The 24,583-nt window shown below is 48.5% G+C and overlaps 1 protein-coding gene across 1 annotated transcript in view; it reads right to left on the reverse strand.

Moving 5' to 3' along the window:
* The window catches only part of MAML3 (mastermind like transcriptional coactivator 3), a 270,993-nt gene that overhangs the window by 2,732 nt on the left and 243,678 nt on the right, over nucleotides 1-24,583 (reverse strand). Inside the window, exons 3-4 of the mRNA XM_054392413.1 lie at nucleotides 4,802-5,038; nucleotides 2,669-2,759 (exon numbers count right to left, since the gene is read on the reverse strand). Coding sequence (XP_054248388.1) covers nucleotides 2,669-2,759; nucleotides 4,802-5,038 — 328 coding nt within the window. The remainder of the gene's footprint in view (nucleotides 1-2,668; nucleotides 2,760-4,801; nucleotides 5,039-24,583) is intronic.

Consider the following 24,583-nt stretch of genomic DNA (forward strand, 5'->3'; position numbering starts at 1 on the left):
CCAGTGATGGGAAACCAGAAAATCCTAACCTTGTTAAATTCCACACCGTGGCAGATAACTGAACCATGCTTGTGTCTGCCTTTCCTGGTGGAGGGGGGAGCTATTGATTTCTGAGAAGCCAATATGCTCCTGTGTTTACTATCTTTATTTAAAAACAATTATCAGAGCTCTGATTGTGTCATGGGTTCACTGTGGTCTGAGTCACTACCGTACTGCAACTCTGCAGGTGAAGCTCTGAGAGTATGAGGCACACAATTAACCCTGGCTCCAATGCTAGTGAATAGAAGATGTAAATATAAGACTTCAGATATAAGGAGAGGCTGAGAGCTCTGGGGCTTTGTAGTCTGGAGAAGAGAAGACTGAGAGGGGATTTCATAAATGTTTATAAGTAACTGAGGGCTGGGGATCAAGAGGGAGGGGACAGGCTCTGCTCACCTGCACCCTGGCATAGGACAAGGGGCAATGGATATAAACTCCAGCACAGGAGGTTCCACCTCAACATGAGGAGGAACTTCCTCACTGTGAGAGTCACAGAGCACTGGAACAGGCTGCCCAGAGAGGTTGTGGAGTCTCCTCTGGAGTCTTTCAAGCCCTGTCTGGATGTGTTCCTGTGTGACCTGTGCTGGATTCTATGGTCCTGCTCTGGCAGGGGGGTTGGACTCAATGATCTGTGGAGGTCCCTTCCAACCCCTAGCATCCTGTGATCCTGTGTCTATAAGTTGGTCACTAAGAGGCACAACGAAATCTGCATGTCCTTAAATCAGCCTCTACCTGTTCTCCCTCAGTGGCAGGCAACACACCTGAACATCCCAGAAGAACAGGGAATACTGGGCCCTGCTATTGGCACTGGCTTGCTTTCAATGAGAAATAGGTTTGAATAAAAGAAGTGTTTTGCACATAACACAGAGGCTGGCTACATCTCCTTTTTGCTACAGCAGGATTAACTTCTGGAGAATGCTTTTAGCTGCAACAGACAGATAAATGAAACATTTTGTAGCATGAAGAGAGACCATCTGGACCTCACTTGACAAGGGCAGATGTAGTGGCAGCTTTCACTTCATCCATGCCATCAAACATTTTCTTAATGATTGTCATTGGGTCCCCTGGATTTTTCTTAACTTAGGTCACCTCCTCCTTCCTGAATCCTTTTTACAGTGACTCCAGCAAGTGCTTAAGATACAGAGAAGGTTAAAAACTTAATTAATGCATCTTTAGCTATTTTTCCTTAAATCAGAAAATGGCATTTGGAAAACCTCCAAACGAGTCACTACCATAAAGTGTTACTTTTGTTAACTACCATACATGCCATAAGAGGCAGGAGATCAGGCAAGGAGTAGGTAAAGGAGAGATGCAACAGATTTTGGGCCACCTTCTGGTCTTATTTACACATAACCTACTGCACTGGATTGCATTTTTGTGACTAAACAGAAAAAAAAAAAAAAGCAGTGAAATGTTTACACTTAAATTAGTTCATTTATGAAAATGAATTCCTTGCTCTGTCAAGCTAAGCCTAAACTCTCTCCTCTGCTGCTTTTAAATACTACACAGTAATGCAGGAAGACTTTACACATGCATCTCAATGTATGGCACTGCACACACATTTTGATTTTGCAAATGAATTACTGAGGGTGGAGGGGGGGAAAAATCATTTCATACAGAATTTATGCTGCCAAAGATAAAAAATGAGAAGGTGATTAGAAGGAGCCACGCTGATCTAAACCAGCAGACCAGGCTGCCTGCTCACTTCCTGGGTGTGAGAACTGCAACAGCCTCGCCTCCGCTTGTTTTCTGTTGCAGCTACATGGCACTGTCGTGAATATGCAATGCCAGTGCATGTTCATTTCATGTCTGTGTAGAAACCATGGTTAGTGCAGACATGCAGCTGATGCTTTGCAGCTCAGCAGCTCGGAATTAAGTTCTTTTCCTACGCCAAAGGGATTGCATTTGCAGTCTTCAGCTACCTGCGAGCGTACTGAAATGATACCTGCTGGTTTTGAGATCATCAAAAAAAAAAAAAAATCTCCATATGCATCTTGGCTGCCTCACTGTTTCCCACACCTGGCATCTATCAGTCACTCCTCCAGGTAAGAATGACCTCTCTGCAATTCTCTGCTCATCAAACAAGGCAAAGAGGAGAAAGAATAAGGGGGAATAACCAAGGTACAGGAGAGGCACAAGATGAAAAACCTCAGAGTAACAAAAGTGGAGGCAAACAAGATGGCAGAAACACAGAATTCACCAGGTTGGAAAAGACCTTCAAGATCACCAAGTCTAACCTATCACCCAACACCATCTAATCAACTAAAGCATGGCACTGAGTGCCTCATCCAGTCTGATTTTAAACACTTCCAGGGACGGTGACTCTACCACCTCCCTGGGAAATCCATAAGATAAATCCATAGAACCCAGATGTCAAAGAGGCAAAACAAACGTCAAACAAAAAACTGCAGCTCCTGCTGAGGGGAGCAGAAAAGAAATTAGAAGTTTAGCTAAATACACAAACCTGGCCATTTCCCTTGAGAAAAACATGTGGCATGTGCAAGTGTGCAACAGCCTCTCTTCTGGCAGGCTGCTTAAACGCTGCTCTTCACAAAACACATCAACTTCCACCTGCCCTCAGCAGGGACAGGCATTGACTCCAATAGAGGAAAAAGCATTTGACTTTTACCTTGGAACTGATTGACCTGTTGCACGGGATACGGGCTCCGCTGCTGCTGCTGCAGGTGCTGCCGAGGCAAATGTGACTGCTGCTGCAACTGCTGGAAACAAATGAGGGAAGCAGGAGAGAAAAAGATGATCAGTTAATTAGGGAGCTGAGAAAGGGGCTGGTGGCAGCAGCACTGCAGCAGAGCTGCAGTGTTTCTTATCTAACAAGCTGTTCTGGAGAGACAAGCGGAGTCTTTTGAAGAGTTCTCCTGACAGCACTTGGGCTGCTCAGCACATGGACTCCTTTTGGTTCAAAAAGGAATAAACAGAGCCTAACATCAACTCTCCTCTCTTACAGCCACTTCATCTTGACCTCTACAATGCAAACTTAACTGTCTTTGGGCTGAGAGGGAAGGATATGAAATGGCTTTGCTCACCTAGGTCTAAGGGCAACTGCATGCTCACTCCCTTTCCTTCCCCAGCCCTGCCAAGGTCTAGAGATTTCTGTTCCCTGTAAAAGACTCTCCCCCACTTCTCCACTCCAAACAGGAGTACTGCATCCTGACCTGGGCCCTGAATCATTCCTGTGCCAGAACAGAAACAGCTACAAAGGTGCATTTCCTCTTGTGATTCAGTGAATGGTATTTAGGGAGCAGGTGCCTGCTAAACACCTCCCTCCCTTGACCCAGCCCACTCTGCTCCTCTGTGGTAATTCCCTAGGAATAAACAGAACCAAGGGCTGATTACAGAATCAGAGAGTGTGTTTGCCAGAGCTTTCAAAGCCTAGGGTATCTTGACTAAACACTTACTAAAAGGACAGGTCTCGGTGCTTCATCTGCAGCTGTACAAACACTGTGTCCAAGACCAAGGATGTGTGAGGAAGGTAAAAGAATGGCAAGGATGGGGAAGAAGCAAGTGCTAATCCCTGTGTTCAGAAGTATGTGTTATGAACTAGCATAGAACCTTGTTAGGCACAAACCTCCCAAAAGGTTTGTGAGGAATGTGACTTTGTCACTTTCTGCTCAGGCCAACACACCTGGCAGCCTCAGCCTGTAGTTTCAACACTTGGAGGCTTGCCTTCAGCAGCCAAGTCAGGGACTGCCTCCTGGGTTTATGCATTTGAATTGGCCTAATCCACAATGGGGGAACGTTACTGTACCCTCACTCTTCTGCACTTGTTCACCCCTGAACCAATTCATGCCTCTTTATCCTGAATATTTCTAGGAGCATCCTCCCTGTTCCTTGGGGGTGAGTTTTACCATTTCCCAGAAGAGCCAAGTGAAGGGAAGAAGGCTGTCAGTATTTCTGTGGCCATACAACATGCACCACTTCTAACTCCAATTAAAGTATGCCCCAGATCTTAAACTGTGTTTCCCCAGCAAGAGAGGTGAAGCCAAGCTTAAAGCAATTCCTGACCTATCAGAACATTATCTAGGAAACATGAGAGGACTGCAAGTTAAACTGTGGTAGGAGCTTATAGGAACTGAACAGTGTGACTTTCTGATGGGTTGCTTTCAAATTGCAGTCAAGTTAAATGTGCACAAGACATCACCAATCAGGCAGGGTCATTTGCAATATGAATATACTGCAAAGCCCAAGAGCTCCAGAAGCCAGGAGCTCCAGTGCAGCAATTCCACACTGCCACTGTGAAAGGTGGTTTGCCTGTGGCTCCTCCCTTGATGCTGCCTCTCCTTTGTGCTGACTTAATTGCTCAGACCAGTATGTGATAAGACAGATTAAAGAATTGATCTGGGTAAATATTTTTTTTTCTCTGCTAGGTTACTGCTAACCCAGATCTATTCCTTGTCCCAGATCACTGTGTGGCTATACATAGCTTTTACCAGGGCAAGACCATAGTCAGAGGGAGGGGAGAGCACCAGCAACTGTAGCTGGGTCTGCTTCTGCCAGAGCAAAGGCACTGTAAGATGCCAGGTTAAGAATCAGCTTTCCCAGTGGAAGCTGGGCAATATCTGCCAAGCTAATAGTAAGGCAGAGGCAGATGCCTCTTCTTTGATAACCATTGCTGAAGTACCATGACAGGAGCCAGAGAGACAATTACCAAACACAGAAAGCAGAGCTGGTGTTGCCCAGTCTCTAGTGCTCCTGCTCTCGTGCTTGCATGCACTGAAGTGCCTGAGACAAAGGGATACTGTACCTGCTCTGCCAGGATCTGCTGCTGCCTCTGCTCTCTTAGAAACTGTTGTTTCTGCTGCTCTATCACATGGAGCTGGGCTCTCTGCTCAATCAGCATCTGCTTCATGATGGCTGCCTGAGGTTGGTTTCCCAGGAAGGGACCCCCAGAGCTTGTGCCTGTGACCACGCTGCTGGAGCCCGGTGGGACAGAAGGCTGCATAGGCCCTGTGGTCCGAGACAATCCCACCTGATGCTGCTCCTGTGCAGAGAGAGAGAGAGAGAGAGAGAGAGAGAGAAGGCCTCATTAATCCCATGGGCAGGGGAAATTCTGGCTCATTAACAACAAGTGCTGAGTCTTTGAGTGAAGACTGGAGCTTGAAGAAAGTAAGAGTCTTTGGAAAGATGCTTGTGACCAAGCCACAGGCTGTTCCCTGCAGGGAGCAGGTGGCTGGTTCCTCCATTCTCCTGGAGTTCAAAGCCACCACAGATAAAACAAGAGCACTTTACAATTCATTAATAATCAAGCAATAAAGTTGTGTGCGAGGTTTAGTTTCATTCCGGATACAGAACTTCAAGGTCATGTTTTCTCAACCTTTTTCTCCCTCATCATGAAGACAAGAAATGTATTTTCTCTCCACTTCCCTTTCTCCATAATGTCAGTTTCACAGTCCCTTAGACTGAGAAGCAAGGTTTTAGGTGCACATGACAAAGAGCAGGAACTGGCAGCATTAATTTCCCATGTATTGCACCAGAATCTCAGCATTTTACCACATAACGTGTTTAAGATTTCCATCCCACAGCAAAGGACCAAGAGTTCCTTCTCCTACAACCACCCTGCTTCCTCTTTATGTTTCAGTCTTCATTTAGCCACTTATTCTATCGTCAAATGACACACACCTGGATGGAAAGGGGAGTAAGGAAAAGGAAAGGAGATCTGTGGGTTGGAATGGGAACAGGTTTAATAAAACAATAATTAACTCCCCTAATATTAACACTAATAAAAAGTACACAAGGCTGTACTCAGCCCATGCTGTGGCTGTGGGCTGCACATTCCCAGCAGTGAGTGCTGGATGTGAGGCACTGGGAGCACCACAGCTCCAGTGCAAAGGTGACAGCCACAGCAAACAGGGGAACTGGCTTCAGAGCAGAACGATGTGTGAGACCCTCCGAGGATGGGAGCCGTCAGGAGAAGAAACCATCCCAGGGAAACTTTCCAGTTTATGGTGAGAGTGACATTTATGGGATGGAACACTTGGGCCAGCTGCCCTGGGTTTCTTCCTCTTGGCTTTAGGACCTGGCTGACTCAGAACTGCTGAGGACTTTGATCACTACAGAGACCCACACGCCATGGCTGGCCACCAACAGTAACAAAGTGCCTTAGGAGCTGTTCTTACTGAACCCGCGGCTTTCCTCCACGCAAAGCTGGTTCTGTAGCTATACCTCGCGAACCCAGGGCATTTTCTAACGCAGACGGCTGCCGTGCAGCTCTGAAGCTTTTAGCCGCACACCTCTTCCCTCCACCGGCCCTGCGTTTACAACACCCACCCCCGTCCAGCCGCCGCGCCCGGCGGGGCTGCAGACACCGGTGCCGCCGGTAGGTGTCGCTGCCCGCCCGCGGCCCGGCGGGACCGGGAGAGAGAGCGGCGGCACCGGCTCCTGCCCGGCAGTACGGAGCGAGAGGAGCGGGACCGACCCCAGCCCAGCGTAAACCGAAGCGGGGGACCGGGGAAGGGGCGGTAGGGATCACTTTTTATCCAGCGCTGGGAAAGCCACCCGCACATCCCGACTGGCGGTGGTGGTACCGGGGCTCTTCAGCTCTGCTGGGCTAAAGCCTGGAGCGTCTGAGCTGGAAAGCAAACGAGTCCACAGGGGTCTTCTGGGCTACAGTCCCCCACTCATAGGTGCTCATGAGACCTCTCTTATGGGTGTCATCCCAGGTAACCCAGACCATCTCTTTTTTTGGGGTCCAGTTGCTACATCTGCTCCTGGGTAGCTCCAGCTTCCTCAGAGGCAGAGACTGCTTGGTAGGAGCAGCTCATTAGAACCTTTTTTAGCTGTCCTACGAAAATGAGGATTCATTCCGAAACACTCACTTGCTGGAAAGGACCTCTGTCACTTAGAACACAATCGACCAGGCTGGAAAAGCCCTCAGAGATCATCAAGTCCGACCTATTACCCTACTACCTAACACCTCCTGACAACTAAACCATGGCTCCAAGGGCCACATCCCACATCCAATCTTTTTTTGAACACCTCCAGGGATGGTGACTCCACCACCTCCCTGAGCAGCACATTCCAATGGTCAATTACTCTTTCTGTGAAGAACTTTCTCCTCACCATCCTCCATGCAACTGAGGTGAGGGTTAGATTCCTCTTTGTTGACAGTTCAATTAGTGTGTGATTGGGAATATATAAAGAAGTAACTCTATGGCACCCACCCCAAGTCGGTAAATGAAAGGGTTAAAATCTATGCCAGAGTGCAGCTCAGGAAATTAGGATCAGCCTTTCTGCATGAAGGTCAGCTTTTCAAGGACCCTTCCGAGGAAATAACAAGAAAACACCATTTGTCCACATCTCTACTTTGCACAGATATTCCCTGAAGGGCTCTCTGCTGAAAGGCAGCTCTCTGGTATTTAGGTTCCTTCTCTTATTTTAACATCTGCCCTGGTTTGAAAGTTCCCTCCCTGCTCCTCTTTCCATTTCTCCCCCAGTCTTGTCTCATGTTGCACTTGACAACCCAGTCAAGCACCATGAGTGAGGGCAGCTGCTGGGCTTCCCCAAGCTGGGTCAGGAAAATGCACCCACTAAGGATCCCTGATTCCCTCAGCTGCTCTTGCATCCAGCCCCTTCACCCAGCCCTGCTGCTGAGCTCCTGTTTCCTTTGCTCTGGGGAACACACAGAGCCATCAGCTGTCTCCAGCAGAGTTGATGGTAAAGGCTTTTTCCTACCACCCCCTGGCCCTCCCCCGACTTCTGATGAAGTCATCAAGCTACAGATTGCATAACTGATGCACAGAACTATCTTGTGTTATACTGGGAGATGGGCCAACTGCTTCCATTTATAGACAAAAGCAATGCCAGGCTGCCAAATCATGGAGCCTCTGCTGCAGCCACTACAAGGAAAAAGAAAAGGGGGAGGAAAAACCCAGGAGCCAAAGGGCATGCTGTGAAGTGACATCACTCGGAGCTTCCTCTGCCCGAGCCTCGGCACACAGCTGCCTTGGGGGCTGCGGCCCAATGCCTCACCAAATGGCTTCACAACAGTCTTGGTACAGAGCTGCTGCTGCCATGGCACAGCTGAGGGACGTGCTTGTGCCCCAGTAAGGCTGCAGCTGGCACTCTGTTCTGTGCTGTGCTGCCTCACGAGTGAGTTCAGAGTGTACACAGGAGCCCTGCCAGCTGACACGAGCCCTGCGCGCTCTGCGGCAGCAGGGGAAATGCAAAGAGTAGCGCAAAGGTTTTTGCTCCCAGTGTTGTGCCTTTAGTTGTTTAGAGGTACCAGAACCTAGCTACTCACAGTAAAAACTTCCTGCTTCCAGTTTTAATGCCAGGTTTAAAGCCAGGCCTCCTTCATCAAGCCAGAACACCGTGCTCCCACCTGGAATATTTCTTCTTCTTTTCCACTTTTTTTGGCCAAAGCTCTTCCCAGCCCATGATGAAAGGCCCTGCTGACATCACCAGGAGCAGCCCTGGGTTGTGAGTCCCCAAAACAGGAGCACAGGCCAGGCAAAAGGGCTCTGCAAGCAGGAAAATGTTCCCTAGCACCTAGCAGAGCTCTTAACCAAGACCATCTTTGCAGCCTGGCAGTGCTGCTATCAATCTCTGTGCATCTCTTGCCCAGTCCTGGCACCAGCTTGGGGCCAACATGGGCTGGCAGGTTTCTTCAGCTACCCAGCCATAGGTGTGCACACCCTTCCTCCTCCCACTGTTCTCTCTGGAGGACCAGCATGGAGATGAAACCTGGAAGTGGGCTGAGCAGTACATGAACATGACTATGAACTGTTGGTGAAAGAAGCAATGCTGGGCTCTGCGGGGCTGCCTCTCACAAACCATGCCTGCTCCAGGCCCAGACACAGTCTCACCAGAAAAGCCTAGCACCCAGTTAAGAAACTTAGGTGAAGTGCAGCACTCACACAGTTACAGAGCTTCAAAATCAAACTAATCCAAGCTTCACTGACAATGTTCTTTGCTCTTGCACTGTCCTGCAGCTCTCTCATCCTCCTATTGCACCCTGAGCCTTCTTTCTCTTCATTCCCTGCTGTCCTTTTCTCCCCCTTACACCTCTGCAGTTCCCTTCCTCCACCAAAGGGCACTGCTGCCTCTCCAGACACCCTCATCAACACCCCAGCTACCCAGCCCCTGGCTGCAGATCCCATCAGCAGCTGACAACACTGATACCCAGCAGCCCATGCCACAGCCTGACTCACCCTGGGACTCAGGCTGCCACTGCTCTTCAGAAATCCCCCGAGGATCTGCACCAGCAAGGGGACAACCCAGCTCCTTCCCCCAGGGCCCTGTGCTCCTGTGCATGTGGGCACAATGACAGAGGAGTGCCCTGAATGGGTGTAGGCATACAGTCCCTGAAAAGATGTCCTGGAATGGGAAACACACTGTGTTGTCACTCAGCCTGTCTCTCATAGAATCATAGAATTGTTAGGGTTGGAAGGGACCTCAAGGATCATCCAGTTCCAATCCCCCTGCCATGGGCAGGGACACCTCACACTGCATCAGGTTGCCCAGACCCACATCCAGCCTGGCTGCGAAAACCTCCAGGGATGAGGCTTCTATCACCTCCCTGGGCAACCTGTTCCAGTGTCTCACCACCCTCATGGGGAAGAATTTCTTCCTAACATCCAATCTGAATCTACCCATTTCTAGTTTTGTTCCATTCCCCCCAGTCCTGACACCCTAAAAAGTCCCTCCCCAGCTTTCTTGTAGCCCCCTTCAGATATTGGAAGGCCACAAGAAGGTCTCCTCAGAGCCTTCTCCTCTCCAGACTGAACAATCCCAATTCTCTCAGTCTGTCTCCATAGGAGAGGAGCTCCAGCCCTCTGATCATCCTTGTGGCCCTTCTCTGGACACACTCCAGCACCTTCAGATCCTTCCTATAATAGAGGCTCCAGAACTGGATGCAGTACTGCAGGTGGGGTCTCACCAGAGCAGAGCAGAGGGGGAGAATCACCTCCCTCACCCTGCTGGCTATGCTTCTCTTGATGCAGCCCAGGCTCTGGTTGGCTATCTGGGCTGCAAGTGCTCACTGCTGGCTCATGTTGAGCTTTTCATCCACCAGCACCCCCAAGTCCTTTTCTCCAGGGCTGCTCAACCTATATTGGTGCTTAGGATTGCCCCAACCCAGCCTATTACAGCTGGGAAGAGGGCACAGTGTGACTTTGGATTGCTCACTCTGGCTGTTTTCAACAACACTCAAAGCCACTGTGTGCTATTGGCAGGCTGCAAGCAGCTTTCTCCTGGTAACAGTGGCTACTCCAGCCAGGACCAGGGAAGCTGTAGATCTGCTCTGAGGTCCTCACTCAGGGGCAGGTGAAGCTGAGAGGCCAGTATAACAAGGAGGGTGACAGTGCTAAGGCTTCTCCCCCTCACAGAGCAAGTTCAAACACACACTGGCCCTCACCAAGCCTCCCAGGGACCCTGTTGGGACCTCTCCTGTCCCTGCATTCTTAGCCACTTGTTTTTTTTAAAACAGCCCAGGGACAGAATGGAGTACTCAGTCCTCAGGAGAAAAAACAGGTACTGAAAGAGCCAAGCTGCCCTTCACAGAGCCACCATTTCCAAATGATCACCATAACACATCTGGGCAGGTTTATGTAGCTGCAAAGCACTCAGTAAGATGAATTTTTGCAGGGATCTGGCTGCTTAGTTAACACCTACACGGGAGCTGCCCTCAGTTGACAATCTGATCCTTAGTTAAGCAACAGGAGCATAAATCCTGTGTCCTTGCAGTGTATTTCCAGGGATCTCCTGGAGTGAGAGGATCCTTCACGGGAGTTCAGGGATGATGTATATGTACAGCTATGCACAGTGAACAGAAGAGACTTTCAAAAGAGAACAAAGGGGACTGGAAAAGGTATTTGCTTCTTTCTCAAATCTTAGATGCCTCTGTCTCAAATCTCAGAGCCTCTTCCTGATCAAGCAGTGATTTATTCCTTCTGCATGTCGTTCATCTCCCAGCTACAGCTAAAAGCAATCACACAATTTTCTTCCAGAACAAGCAGAACCACCACCAGCTGATGCCCCAGGAGCTGGGCAGCTGGGTGTGGGTAAGCACAGGCAGGGACCAGCCAAGCCTGCTCACCAGCCCTCCCTGCACAGCCTGACAATCAGAGCCCTTGGATGTGGTGAGCTGACTCTGCTCCTGCTGAAGGCCATCAGGGCAGAGCAGGACCACAGGGACAAGGTGGATGTTCCAGGCAATTGCTGGCAGAATTCAACAGAGGGTGAATGTTCCACACTTGGGAAGAAAGTGTTTCCCAAAGAGCTGAGGGGAATGGAGACTTGAAAGCAGGTCTTAGTGTGCAAGATGGACAATGGGACGTGAGCTCACTGTGCTGTTCTGAGGTATGTGCACTAAGGCAACCCCTGAGTATACAAAGAGTGGAAGAGCAAACAGAAGCCAGGAGGTGGCTTATCCTGCATACTGCATTAGAACAGCACTAGGAAAGTGTATATAATCAGACCTCTACATTTTAGAGGCAGGGCAGGAAAAGAAGACACAAAAATGATATGAGGCAGAAAGTGTCTGCCAGCAAGTGACTTAAAGAGCTCAATCCATTTAGCTTACCACAAAGAAAAATGAAAGGTGTTTTGACCGTGGTGTATAAAAATACCTTCATGGGAGAAGAAATCCTTTAAAGAGTTCTTTCATCCAGTGAAGAAGGCAAACCAGAGACATGGGCTGGAAGCTGGAGACAGATTCAAATCAGAAAGAAGAATGAAGTTTTTGCGCTGTGATTTCATTACCCATCAGACATGGCAGATCTCCACGTTTTGATGTCTTCAAGGCTGACAGCCTTTGGGATAAACACAGGGTGGTGGTGTGACTGAATGGCCTGTGATGGATGAGCTAGCACAGCCCTTCTGCCCTCACCTCTGAGCTGCTGCTCCCTGGCACCCACTGGCACCAGGCTGGTGCTAGGCTGGCAGGCACTACTCCTACGAGGGGCTCGTAGGTACTCTGTGTGTGCACATAGGGTAAAAAAGAGGGTCTCCAACCTACCACTGAGATGAAAAACATGACTCCATGTCCATCTCCCATGTCACAGTAACACATCTTCTCTTCCCAGTGTTTTCAGAGCAGCCTGAAAGCACGTTCCCATACTCCCCCAGAAATATTGCTGTTAAATTCCTTGTAATGTTGTTACTTATTGTCCTCTGGCAGCGATCTTAATCCCTCTCTCTAAATCAGGCTGCCCAGAGCAAAGCCACCTTTCTCAGAATGGTACCACCTGAGAGACTAAGGGAATTACAAATCCATTCATTTCAGGCTCCTTTTCTTTTTCCCTTGAAAGAGCCAGCATGCAGGAGGAAGGGACAGAATGTGCCACTTTCCAGCTCCGCGGCGTGGATGGCTTCACCTATTTCCTCTGTCATCCAGCCTCAGGGAGGGGCTGCAAACCTCTCCCCAGGCCCCTGGTTGCCATGGTCTTTCATGCAATATCTGAGCCAACAAGATCCCTCTGACGTTTGACACCAGACCTCTGCATGCAGCCAATTTGTTTTCCTTTCACCTCCCTCCACCTGCATCTCTCCTGCCCCTGTTTTCAATACAGTTTATTCTTTCCACGGAACAAACAGGATCTGTCAGCCCATTGCTTCTGTGTGGTTGTGTTTGTTCATTAGAGGGACTAATTTCTTCATTTCTGGTGACAAAGTAGGTAACAAAGGGTTCTAAAATGAGCAGCTCTTTTCCTAACGCCATTTAACAGCTAAAGACCATCAGAAATTAGTCTCGAGGACTGGGAGGCAGAAGGGGTTGTTGTTTTACTGGGTGGCACCAGAAGCCCTGCCACCCCACATGCTCCCTTCTGCCTCAGCACAGTGGTTTGACTCCACAAATCCTGAGCAGAGCTGGTGGGATTCAGAATTCCACCAGAATGCTGTCAAACTTTAACCAGCATAACTAAACCCAGGCTCGCTGTCTCTTTTACAAAGAACAACTCTGGTGTTTTCTCCCCTCCCCACAAACAAAACCTTTGCAGGTGAAATCACTCCTGCTTTTCAGTCTCAGAACCATAGAATTGTCAGGGTTGGAAGGAACCTCAAGGATCATCCAGTTCCAACCCCCCTGCCATGGGGAGGGACGCCTCACACTACATCAGGTTGTTCAGAGCCACATCCAGCCTGGCCTTCAAAATCTCCAGGAATGAGGCTTCTACCTGGGCAACCTGATCCAGTGTCTCCTAGTGAAGAATTTCTTCCTAACATCCAATCTGAATCTACCCACTTCTAGTTTTATTCCATTCCCCCTAGTCCTATCACTACCTGACACTCTAAAAGGTCCCTCACCAGCTTCCTTGTAGCCCCCTTCAGATATTGGAAGGCCACCATAAGGTTTCCTCAGAGTCTTCTCTTCATCCTCACTTCTCTTTATGCTCAGTTTCAGCAGCTAGTTCCCAGGTAGGGAGCTTAATGATATAATGCCTGGGGAAGAACTGTTCCTTTAGCTCAAATAACTAGTTTCCCTGTGATTGCAATTTTTAATTGGTCATTATTTTTAGGGGGGGGGGGAAGCATCAGCCCAAATTAAATCTGAAATAGCCTCTTTACATGCATCTCAAAAAGAAAAAAAAAGAGAGAGAGACAAATAAAGATACAAATATAAAAAAAAAACCACTTGTGAGGTGTAAAATTAAGATGAGCTCTTCTTATTTAACGAGTCACAGCCTCCTGCAAGGCTGTGGTTATAACCTACCACCTACTCAGTCACTGTAATGGAAAGTGAACCTTGAGGTGCTGGCTAAGTCCCCACAGAGATGCCACATACATGCTGTGCATGGCAGGGACCAGTGCCTGTGCTACCAGCCAGCCCAGAGGAGCTGGGACCTGAGTTCTTGTGACTGGCAGGTCTGTGAGGCAGCCAGAGCAGCTTCTGATGCTCCTACCCAGCCCTGCAATGGGAATGAATCCTCTTGCCCTGCAAATCTCACCTGCTCTTGAGCAGTCTGCATCAGTGAGGAGTAGTCAAGTGAAACCATATTTCACCTGATTTTCACAGGATGATAGAAAGGCACTGGGATGGAAGGGACTTTAAAGGTCATCTAGTCCAAACTCCCTGCAGGGGGCAGGGACATCTACGACTAGATCAGCTTGCTCAGAGCCCCATCAAGCCTGACCTTGAATGTCACGGGGGATGGAGCCTCTACCACCGTCCTGGGCCACCTGTTCCAGTGTTCCACCACCCTCATAGTAAAGAGCTTCTTGCTAAGGTGCACATTTTCTTGCAGGAGTGAACTGGTGGTGTTAATCGAGGCACTCCTTTGACCTGCAGGGGAAGGCTGCTCAGCCAAGTTTCTGGGAGGCGAGCCTGGGTGTGGTTTTACAGCACATCGGTTACTCAGAGGTTACTCCCACCCCACAGGAGCACAGAGCATCCCTCCTTTCCCTGAAGAGCAGCTGCCTGGCATTAGTGGTGCAGGGCAAGGTGTGAGGTGACTGCCAGTGTGCCACAAAGCCAGCCCCTAGCTGGCTGCTTGGCACCACCTCTGGAGCCCTGCTCCCCAGTGCCTGCCCACAACCACTGCCCCTGTTTCTAAGCTGCAGGGCTGGCAGCAGGGAGAAAGGAGGGTGAGGGTTTGAAGAAACACCCAAGTGCCCAACCTCATATTTGCTGTCTATTGCAAAGGCTGTCATTACTCCTCTCAAAAGTCTGCTGTGTGCCATCGCAGCACTCACCGCCTGCCCTACCACTCTGGAAGCATGCAGCAGCCTTCCTGGAGCAACAGGCAGGAGGAGAGACTTTAAAAGCCAGCCCACACAAGAGCTTTTCCACACCCTGTCCTCACTGCCTTCTACCACAGGCATGGCTTGAGGACTTCCAAAGGCACAAATCAGGCTGCTCCAGAAGAGCTGTGACTGCCCTTGCCAGGTGCCAGCTTGGCCCTGTCAAATTTCCCAGGGCTTCAGAAGCTGGTCAGGGAGCAAAGTGGAGCAAGAACTGAGTACACAGAGGTGGCTGGACCCCAAAGCTGGTGCCTGTTAGAAATTCTCCTGCTAAAGGTTTTAGCTTTAATCAATGTCCCATTCGAGCCCATCCTGGCGCAGGAGAGAGGAAGTGCAAGGCTAATCACAGCTAGAGAGCCCCAGGGAAGGGGGGGGAGGAGAAGAAAAATGGAAGATGAAAGCAGGCAAATGGTTTAAACAAACAGTCACACAGGGCCAATGAAAAGGGGGAACAGAGGGAAAATGACACAATAAAAATAAATGCTATAAGAGAAAGGAAAGCTTCCAGCACAGAGAGAGGAAAAAACATGAGGCCTGGCAAAAGCAGAAGCAGGAGGAAAAGATGCTGTAATGGAGCTCTCTAGCAGCAAACACTAAGCCATGACCAGGCAGCCCCTTCCCTTCTGATGGCCCGAGCCTGTACCACATTATCACCTTGTACCCCATGGAGTTCACTGGCTGTTGAGGTATTTCACACAGCCTGGCTCTAGCTCATGCCTGGCAGAAGCTGCCTGAAGTCTCCTGCAGCCGATTGCAGGGATTTGTTTTTTGCTCCAGGTGAAATTTTGTTAAATTCCCCCTTAGTTGCTTTGTTTGAGCATAAACAAAAGGTATTTTTTTCCACACTTAAGGGCATTTTTCAGATCCTTTTCCTCTGTGCTGTGATAAATGAAATCCCTTTCATTTTTAGAAATTCAAACTTGGCACTTGTGTGGCTCCTCAGCAAGCAGCCTGTAATTTGCCAAGCCTGAAAGAATCCTGGCTGGGAAATAAACACAGTGGGCCATATGCTCTCCTTCCCATATGCACAAGGCACCTTACCTCAAAAATTGGGAAGAGGCTGCAATCACCCTGCGGTGCTGCTTCTGCCAAGGTAAAAGACCCCCAAAACAACAACAAAACCAAACCAAAACACCCCCAAAAACCCACAGAAAAACTTTGAGCAAAGGTTTGGGGCTGTCACAAAGTAGCCCTCTTTCTGCATGCCTCCTGGGACTACCCTGGCACTGCCACTGACTTGGCTTCTGGTCTGGCAGAAGTGTGGTGAGGGGTCAGGGAGCGCATATGCCACGTCCCTGGTGCTCACAGTAAAGCTGCAGTATCTTTATTGGTATTGCCTGGCACTGCTTGCTTTGCAAGGGAACAATCTGCAGAGCACAACTGTTCCTCTCATACCACTCTTGCCTAGCTCGTTCACACCGTGCCCTGGTGGGAGGAAGATCACACACCAGAAGGACAGGGGTGAAGTGAAGACTTCTCTCTGCTCCAAGCTCCTCAGAAACACAGAGGGAGAGTGTGCCACATACACACAGTGCCTCCAGTCTCTGGGGTGCCCTGGCAGACCAGCAGTGTGACTGATGGGAACACCAAAGCAGGCGCATTGGTGTCTTGGAATGGTCCAGCAGTACAAATCCATGCAGAAATTCCATGACCTTCCCCTGCCTGACGCCTGCTTCCAAGAGCTGGCATGACTCCCTTGTCTTTGGTTGCAGGTGCTGGCCCATGCAGCCTCTCTGCAGGTGGTATTTCAGTCTGAATTCAAGAGCCAAACGTTTCCAAAAGGTAGCCAGCAAGCCCAAGGGAAGTGGTCTTCCTCTGCAGCTGCCCAGGAAGGCCACATTAGCTTTGATGTGGTTTCCAGTAACTAGCTGCTGCTAAGCTGAGGTGGCTGGGGTGGCAACACCAGGTCTGTAATTTCACAAGCCAGTTCTTTTTTATGTCCTTGAACCCATGCTACCCAGATCACCTAGCTCCAGTACTTGAAACTCGATTTTTCTTCCACCTTGGACAAGGTCTTTATGCTTCCATTAGCCTCCGGCCTTTGTTTTGCCATCCAGTCTTGTCAGCCCCAGTGAAAACTGGGACAAGGGAGCCTGATTTGGGCTTGCTTAGCTTGCCACCAACTCTGACATGCTCCTCACTGCATGGTCCCTCCCTTCTCTCTGAGGTTTCCTTTCTATGGCTAAGGAGAACTCCACTACCGAGCTAATTTCTTTTGCAAGGCCTAACTCAGCTCAGCTTTTGGCAGTACTGACTTTAATCCTAGGCTTCCAGGTCTCTAAGGTATGGCTTCCTTTGCTGATCAAGTCCTTATTCACACCACCTGAGGCTTTCTGGATATCCTTGATATCTCTTCTGAGACAACTGCTTATCTCCCAAGCTTTAAGCTTCCTTTCTGAATGCTTTTTTTGCCTCCTCCTATCCTGCCATCTTCCTAATGCACATTCATGTTCACCAGCTTAACTGGCTCTCACAGCTCCAATCCCTGCTGTCTTTTTGCAGCCTTTGACTCACTCCTCCAGCCCTGCCTTCTTCCACCTTCACTGGAGACAGGTCTCTGCACAGGATTGTGTTGATCTCTCCCGTGAGAGATTTAATAAAGCAAGACACAGTCTCCCTCCCTCTTCCCCTGATTACTTTCCTTCATGTCTTGCCTGGCTCTCCCCTCCTGGCTACAGAGGTGGTAGCTTCACCAGTGGTCCCCAGCACTTCTGCTTGTTCTGGTGACCTCACTGCACTTCGGTTTCTCATCAGTCTTGCCCTCATCCATCTCCTTCCTCTTTATATCTCACTTTCCTCTTGCTCCTTCCCCTCACAGCACAAGCATGCTTTATCTTCCTGCTTTTTAAAGGAAAAAAAAACCCCACAATAAATCCAAACCACCCCTGACTCCAAGTGTCTCTCCAGCTCTCACCCCATCTCTCTTCTCACTGTCATCTCTAAGCTTATCAAGTGTGCAGCCTATGACTGAGACTGAATTTAGTCTCCATCTCTAACACAGATTCTCTTCCAAACAGGCTTTCACTTCTCACCTGCCACAGCAAGCAGTACCACAGAGCCTCTAACATCCTTTGTCTGGCTGCAGCTCTGCACTACCACATCAGGCTTGCTGCCACAGCCTGTCAGCTCCTTCCAACCACACTGCACTGGAAATCCAGTCCTCCTTTCCCAGTGCTCCTGCTTCACTCCAACACCTTCAGCTGCTTGCTCAGTGTTACTCAGACTAGTTCATCACTAATCACCCTCCCACATGGCACCACTCTGTGGGGCTGTGTGCTCATCCCTCCTCTCCCTCATACTCCTGTCTCTGAGCAAGCTCACTCTCTATACACATTCAAGGACCTTCTCTGCACCAGCAACTCTCAGACCTACCTCTGTCCCCAGCCAGTCCCCGTCTGCTCCAACTAAATTCATGTGCTGCCTTTGGGATCATCTCGTGGATAACTGTCAGCTCGAGCTCAAAGCAGGCTCTTGTCCTACTGCCTCGGTCTCCTCTCCTTCCTGTTTCTTTGCTCCCCGTGGAAAACACCATCACTTTCCTGTCACTCAGCCCACAGCCTGGTTGTCATCCTTGCCTCAAACCTCCCTGCAGAGTCCCACCGCCAGGCTCTCATCACCTCACACCCTGACGGCTGCAATCTTACCCTGCTTGCAGACAGCCAGAGCGCTGCTGCCCAGGTCATTTTCTTTGCCTGTCATCTTGACTGTGCCATCTCTCCCTTTGCAGCCCTCCCCTGGCTTCCTCTTCTTTTGGATTTCAGCCCTCTCCTTTGCTCTCAAATCCAGCTGCAGCATACGCCACCTCACACATCATCTCTTGTTCACTGCTGAGACTTTCCATCAGCCCATCGTGACCTGCTCTTTTCCATGTTACACTTCAGCTAGCAGTTCCTTCACGCTTTCCCTCCTGCTGGATTTCATTTCTGTGAGCAGATTTCCAAAATCATACAAATCTGACCCTGAACTCTGCCCCCAGTAGAGTTACATTGGTAGAAATTCCTGGCTCTGTGATGTCCAGCAGTCTCTTCTGTTTCCTTGTACTCCCTGGTGTGTTAGTCTCTCTGTGTTATCTCTTATCTCACACTTGGGTTGGAAGTATTTGGGGGGGAGGAAATCTATTTACATCCTCCATCTGCAGGGGACAGAGCATGATGGAACTCCTAAACTGTGACTACGACTCAGAGGCACTACCCACCACGGCACAACAAGTTACAAACACAACTTCAATCTGCCCACAGCTGAATATGCTATTTTATATTCTCTGGATGCAACAGCACCAAGATTTCAATGTGCCCTTGCTCCACTTCTTCTGTTACAGCAGGCAGCAGCAGGATGAGACACCGTGTGCTGAGCCAGTCAGGAAATGCTAAGTTACAGTTCCCACGGCAATTGTAACTCAGCCTCACATGGTGAGGCACAAAGGTTATCACCAGGGACAATGACAGGGGGTGCTGAACACATGCAGAGTGACCAAATTACTGTGGTGGCAGACAAGCAGGTCTTTGAACTCCTATGCAGCCAAAATCTCAGACGTTTACCGGGCTCTTAGCGTTTAATTCCAGAAAGGGGAAGTCAAACACCCCGTAAATAAAAGTCAAAATGCTGTTGAATAGCAAGCAACTGGTCCCAGCAGTAGCTTGTAGCCCTCCTTGCAGAAACACAGCTAATGGCAACAAGAAATATTTCCCTTGCTTTATGAGCTCTGGTAGCTGTCAACTGAGAGAGGGATCTGCCGATCAGAGAAATCTGGGAAGACATCAGCATGTCAGAACAAGTGAAAAGACTTGACACAGAGGGCACATTTTTGTTGAGCAATTTGCATTAGCACTTCTGGACAAATTCTACATTTCACATGCAATTCACAACCCAACAGCAGCACTGCTAATTGGTGCAGTTGCCACTCAACTGCAGTGTCTTGTTTGAGCTATCACTGATGTGAATGAAGACTACAGACTTCTCTGGAAAAAGGAAAAAAAAAAAAACCAGCAATTATTTTGCAGGCTTTGAGTTGGGTTCTCCCTGCCCCCCCCCCTTTCATCCTTATAATTTCATTTCATTACTCTGCCCTGGTGAGGCCACATCTGGAGTATTGTGTCCAGTTCTGGGCCCCTCAGTTCAAGAAGGACCTCAGGGAACTGCTTGAAAGAGTCCAGTGCAGAGCCACAAAAATGATGCAGGGAGTGGAACATCTTCCTTATGAGGAGAGACTGAAGGAGCTGGGGCTCTTTAGAAGAGGAGACTTAGGGGTGACCTCATTAATGTTTATAAATATGTGAAGGGTGAGGAGGATGGAGTCAGGCTCTGTTCATGGATGCCCAATGACAGGACAAGGGGCAATGAGTGGAAGTTGGGGCATAGGAAGTTCCATGGAAACAGGAGAAAGAATTATTTCACTGTGAGGGTGACAGAACACCAGAACAGGCTGCCCAGGGGGGTTGTGGACTCTCCTTCTCTGGAGATACTCAAGACCCACCTGGAAGAGTTCCTGTGTGACCTGGTATAGGTGATCCTGCTCTGGCAGGGGGGTTGGACTGGATGATCTCTCGAGGTCCCTTCCAGCCTCTAACACTCTGTGATTCTGTGATTATCTTAATAACTTTTAAAAGAATCTGAGAGAGAAAAATGCAAAGCTCAGAAAAGTCCTATTGAAGCTATTCAGGGGAAAAAACAAACAATACATGTCCTGTTTGCAAAGAGTGATGCCCTTCATTAATACAACCATTAGCCCTACCATCATCCTGAATCTGACCATGTCCAGGGTGCTGAGGCACAGCCATGTGTTGACCTGAGCAAATAACCCCCAGGTGGCAGAGGGCTGGTGACTGAAAAATCCCAGCCACCAAACCAGGGCTGTGCTGGTGGGATGACAGAATCCCTCTGCTTCCTCTCAGGTGGCGTTAGAAGGTATTTAAGTGAAAGCAGGGCAGATCTCTCATCCATCACTCTTTGTAGAGCCCAGCCTCTGGAGCAAAGGGAAGAGCTTCCACACCGCAGCTTTCTATTGCCGCGGCTCGGAGTGCTGCGGCAGCTGCGGTGTGCCTGAAGGAAGGTTTGCCTGACTCCTTTTCATAATTTGGACAGCTATTTTTAGGCCACGTTTCCTTTAGGCCCCTACAGTGCAAAATCCAAAGGAGCTAATGGGATTGGCAGGTGCATAGATTATTGGTGACCTCCTCTAGCCCAGCGTTCACGTTTCCTTACTGCATTTGGTATTTTTTTTTTTTTTCCCCATAATGAGCAGTGAAAAAGGGAACAACCTACAATTAAAGATCCTCCTAGCCAGCCTGGGTACCTTTTACATTCAAATGCTCAATCAATGGCTAAAGATGGAACAGCACAAAAAAACCCCCCTATATAGATGAACCTAGAGCTAAATAAATCTAAATCTGCAGAACTTCATTTTTAATGGAGCATTTGTGGCAGGTTTAGGCTATGCCTTTAAAAACTTTCACAGATCTTGAACAGAAAGGAGTAAAATGTAAATAAATCACTACTGGGTGTAAAAAGGAAAATAAAAATAATTCTAAACAATCCCATTGGAGAGATATCTACCATGAGATTTGTTTCCCAAAACAATCTCTCTCTCTTCTCCCTTCCTCAGGCTGGGAGATGCTAACTGGCTTCTGCTTGACCTTGGCTGCATTGGTTTGACTGGAATTAACTTCTCTGCTTCTGTCTCTTGTCCCTTGTCTACAGGGGTGGAGAAGCTGTTGCAGTTCCCCTGGTCTTTAACCAGGGGGGTCCTTGTGCTGTTTATTAATTATAAATACCTGTAAATATCATCTATTTTGTACATATTCATTGCATTCCGTTGTAGAGTGTAGTTTTGCTTGTAAATACAGCTTTCATTTGCTGCCAGCTAAGCTGATCTGACAAATTTATTGTTGGGGGAATTTTCAACCCACCACAGTATTTTGGGTGCATCTCTACAGACAAATACATACCTGTAATGTACTTTCATTCTGACCCTGATCTTTCTGCAGCTGCAAGAATCCTGTCTCCTTGCTTGCTTCCCTTGCTATCTCCCTAGCTCCATCCTACTAAGGGTCCAGCCTCACTGTTGTAGGAGTCCCTAGCAGAAGCCACATCTTATCTGTGCTCCCAGCTGTGCTCTGCTTGGAAAGAACATGTCAAACTACAGCTAAGCCAGTGTCACTCCCAATCCTGATCATGAGTGGGCTTAAATCCTGGATTTGGGTGTTATTTCATTTTCTGCAGCAAAGCCCAAACCAGACTGTTGGGCAAACTCCTGTAATACATCCTCGTGGTGTAAATAACTCAGCTTGGGCTTTCTTCTGCCACACCCTGGGTTATAGGCACAGCCACCACATTTCAGAGACAAATCTTAATTTGCAGGCCAAATTACTCTGAGTACAATTGCACAGCCTTCTTACAAATTGGTGCCACATACGTGTGTCCCCACTCCCTAGGCTGATTCTGTGGTGTTCAGGGCTGGCTAGGAGCTGTGTGCCTTGTCCTGAATGTGGGACACCCAGCACTGCTTCTGCAGGGCTGCTCCAGAGAGCACTTCACCTACTGGGGCTTTCTGAGCATCCCTCCAGTATTCACCTGGGGAGGCGTGAAAACAGAAATCTCCAGGGATATGGGATGCCTCCTTCTTTCCAGCTACCTTATCCTCTGTCTGTATTAAAAAAAAAAACAACAACAACAACCAAAAACCACAAGAGAGAGCTGATACCTCCAACCTTTCACAAAGAGGAACAAATGGTGCCTCTGTGAAACCACAGGCTGTACTTTCCAACAGTGGTGCAGGGCTCCAATTTACCAACACATGGCATGGCCATCAGCTGGGACTACAAAACCTGCAGAAGATATCCATGGAACTCTTAATATCCTATTTCTGACATATGGAGGGACTGGAGAGTTTGCAGCTTCCCACCTGCTTAAGTATAATTCACTACAAAACATCAAACAGAGGCATCCAGCCCTTTGTAGACATATCATTACCTTATGTGTTCATGTAAGGCACATCTGTAGCACATTGGCAGTACACCTAGTTAATGTGTGGGAGACTCCTAGGTTCAAAGCCTCCAGTGCTTCTTTTGTTCTCTAATGAATCCTTCTTTTGTTTAGCTCCCCCTCCCCTAAGGTTGCAGCTGTAACTCTCTCATTAGCATCTTATAAAAAAATCTTATCCTCCAAAACTACCTACAGCCCTGCAAGAAGCTGGGAACATACTAGGAAGCACCTAAATGAATCACAATTCTTACTTAAGACAGGTTTAACAGGTCTGGGTCACTGTTTTCAGCAGCTCTCTTGCTTAGTTGGCAAAGTCAGTAATCAAATATTCTCATAAAACCAGGTGAAGTGAGGTTCTTGTGCTGCATTCCAGCTGGCAAGCAAGCTCCGTGATGTTTCAAATAAAAGATCCATCCATGGCTACAAGGAGTGTCCCAAGTTTTGTGACTCTCTGCAGACCCACAGCTGCTTTTCACTGCCCCCAAAATGCAGGCATCTTCATGGCAGCCCACCAAAAAAAAAAAAAAAAAAAAAGCTCAGCTGCATCTTTTCTGTGTGGAAATATTTTTGTTGAATTTTCACTGGACTTCAACCTAGTGACCCCAAATCTGATTTTCTAGACATTATGCATGAAAAAGAGGCAAGTAAAACAGAGAGATCATCTGCAAAACAGACTGGTAGCTGTGGTGTCCACCAGATTCATTATCCCTCCCAGCACTGGCACCTTCCTGGGCTTCACCAAAAGGGATTTAGCTACCACTGAGTAGGAGATGCTGCTAAAGAAATGTTATCACAGATAGACATAGAGAGAAAGACTTTACTCATGGTTCTGACAGCCATTTGTCTGTGAGGGAAATGTGGAAGGGAGGTAGAAAAACACCAAGCTGATGCTCACTGAGTTACTGCGCATTCAGTGGGCTGGCTCCAGTTCCAAAGTTGCCAAAGCTCTCCCCTAAGGGCACCTAGGGACTGTTAGAGGTCAGGCTGTGATCTGGGGAATTTCCCCTCTGTGAGAAGCCCAGGAGTAAGGCAGTAAGGCCACATCACTGGCAGAGAGCAGCAGGACTGCCAAGGACTGTGCTGCTTCACTCCTCATCGACATCTCCAGCAACTTCAGTGCTCACACTTCCATGCACCGTTCCCTGAGCAACTCTGCCCCCAACAGAACACTTCAGCTTCTTAACAAGGTTTGTGATCCTTAGCCAGGATGGTGACATGTGCCTAGCTTTGCCTGACAACTCCAAATTGTAACAGCATCACCAGATTGCAGCACACAATTTGTCACTGCAACAAAAACTAATAAATCAGCTCCTTAAACAAGCACAGCACATTAGCAATGTGTATTGTTGTCCTGTGCTCATCAATTAGCATTATTATCTTTATTTAACAGTAAGTGGCATGTTTTCTTTGCTGGCTTCCTTCCAAAAATCATCTGTTACTCTTTGCTGAGGTGCTACTGTATGTTCTCACTGCTCATGATGAGACATTTCTCTCTTAAAATACATAAACACGCCATCACCTGAGGAATGGTACAGTGACAATGCCCAGGAAAAAGACAACCACAAGTCAAATCCAACCCTCCCCTCAGGCTTGGCTGATTACACCTGAAGGCTGTGTGGTCATTCAGCCAGACCTGGACAGACTGAGAGCTGGGCAAAGAGGAACCTAATGATGTTCAACAAGGATAAGTGCAGAGTCCTGCATCTGGGAAAGAATAATAAAACTACATCAGTATACGTTAGGAGGTGATCTGCTGGGGAGCAGCCCTGTGGAGAAGGATCTGGGTATCCTGGTGGACAACAAGTTCTGCATGGGTCAGCAATGTGGCCTTGGGGCCAAGAAGGCCAAAGGAATCCTGGGGTGCATT

This window comes from Indicator indicator, chromosome 25, assembly GCF_027791375.1.
Source record: "Indicator indicator isolate 239-I01 chromosome 25, UM_Iind_1.1, whole genome shotgun sequence".
NCBI lineage: Eukaryota > Metazoa > Chordata > Aves > Piciformes > Indicatoridae > Indicator > Indicator indicator.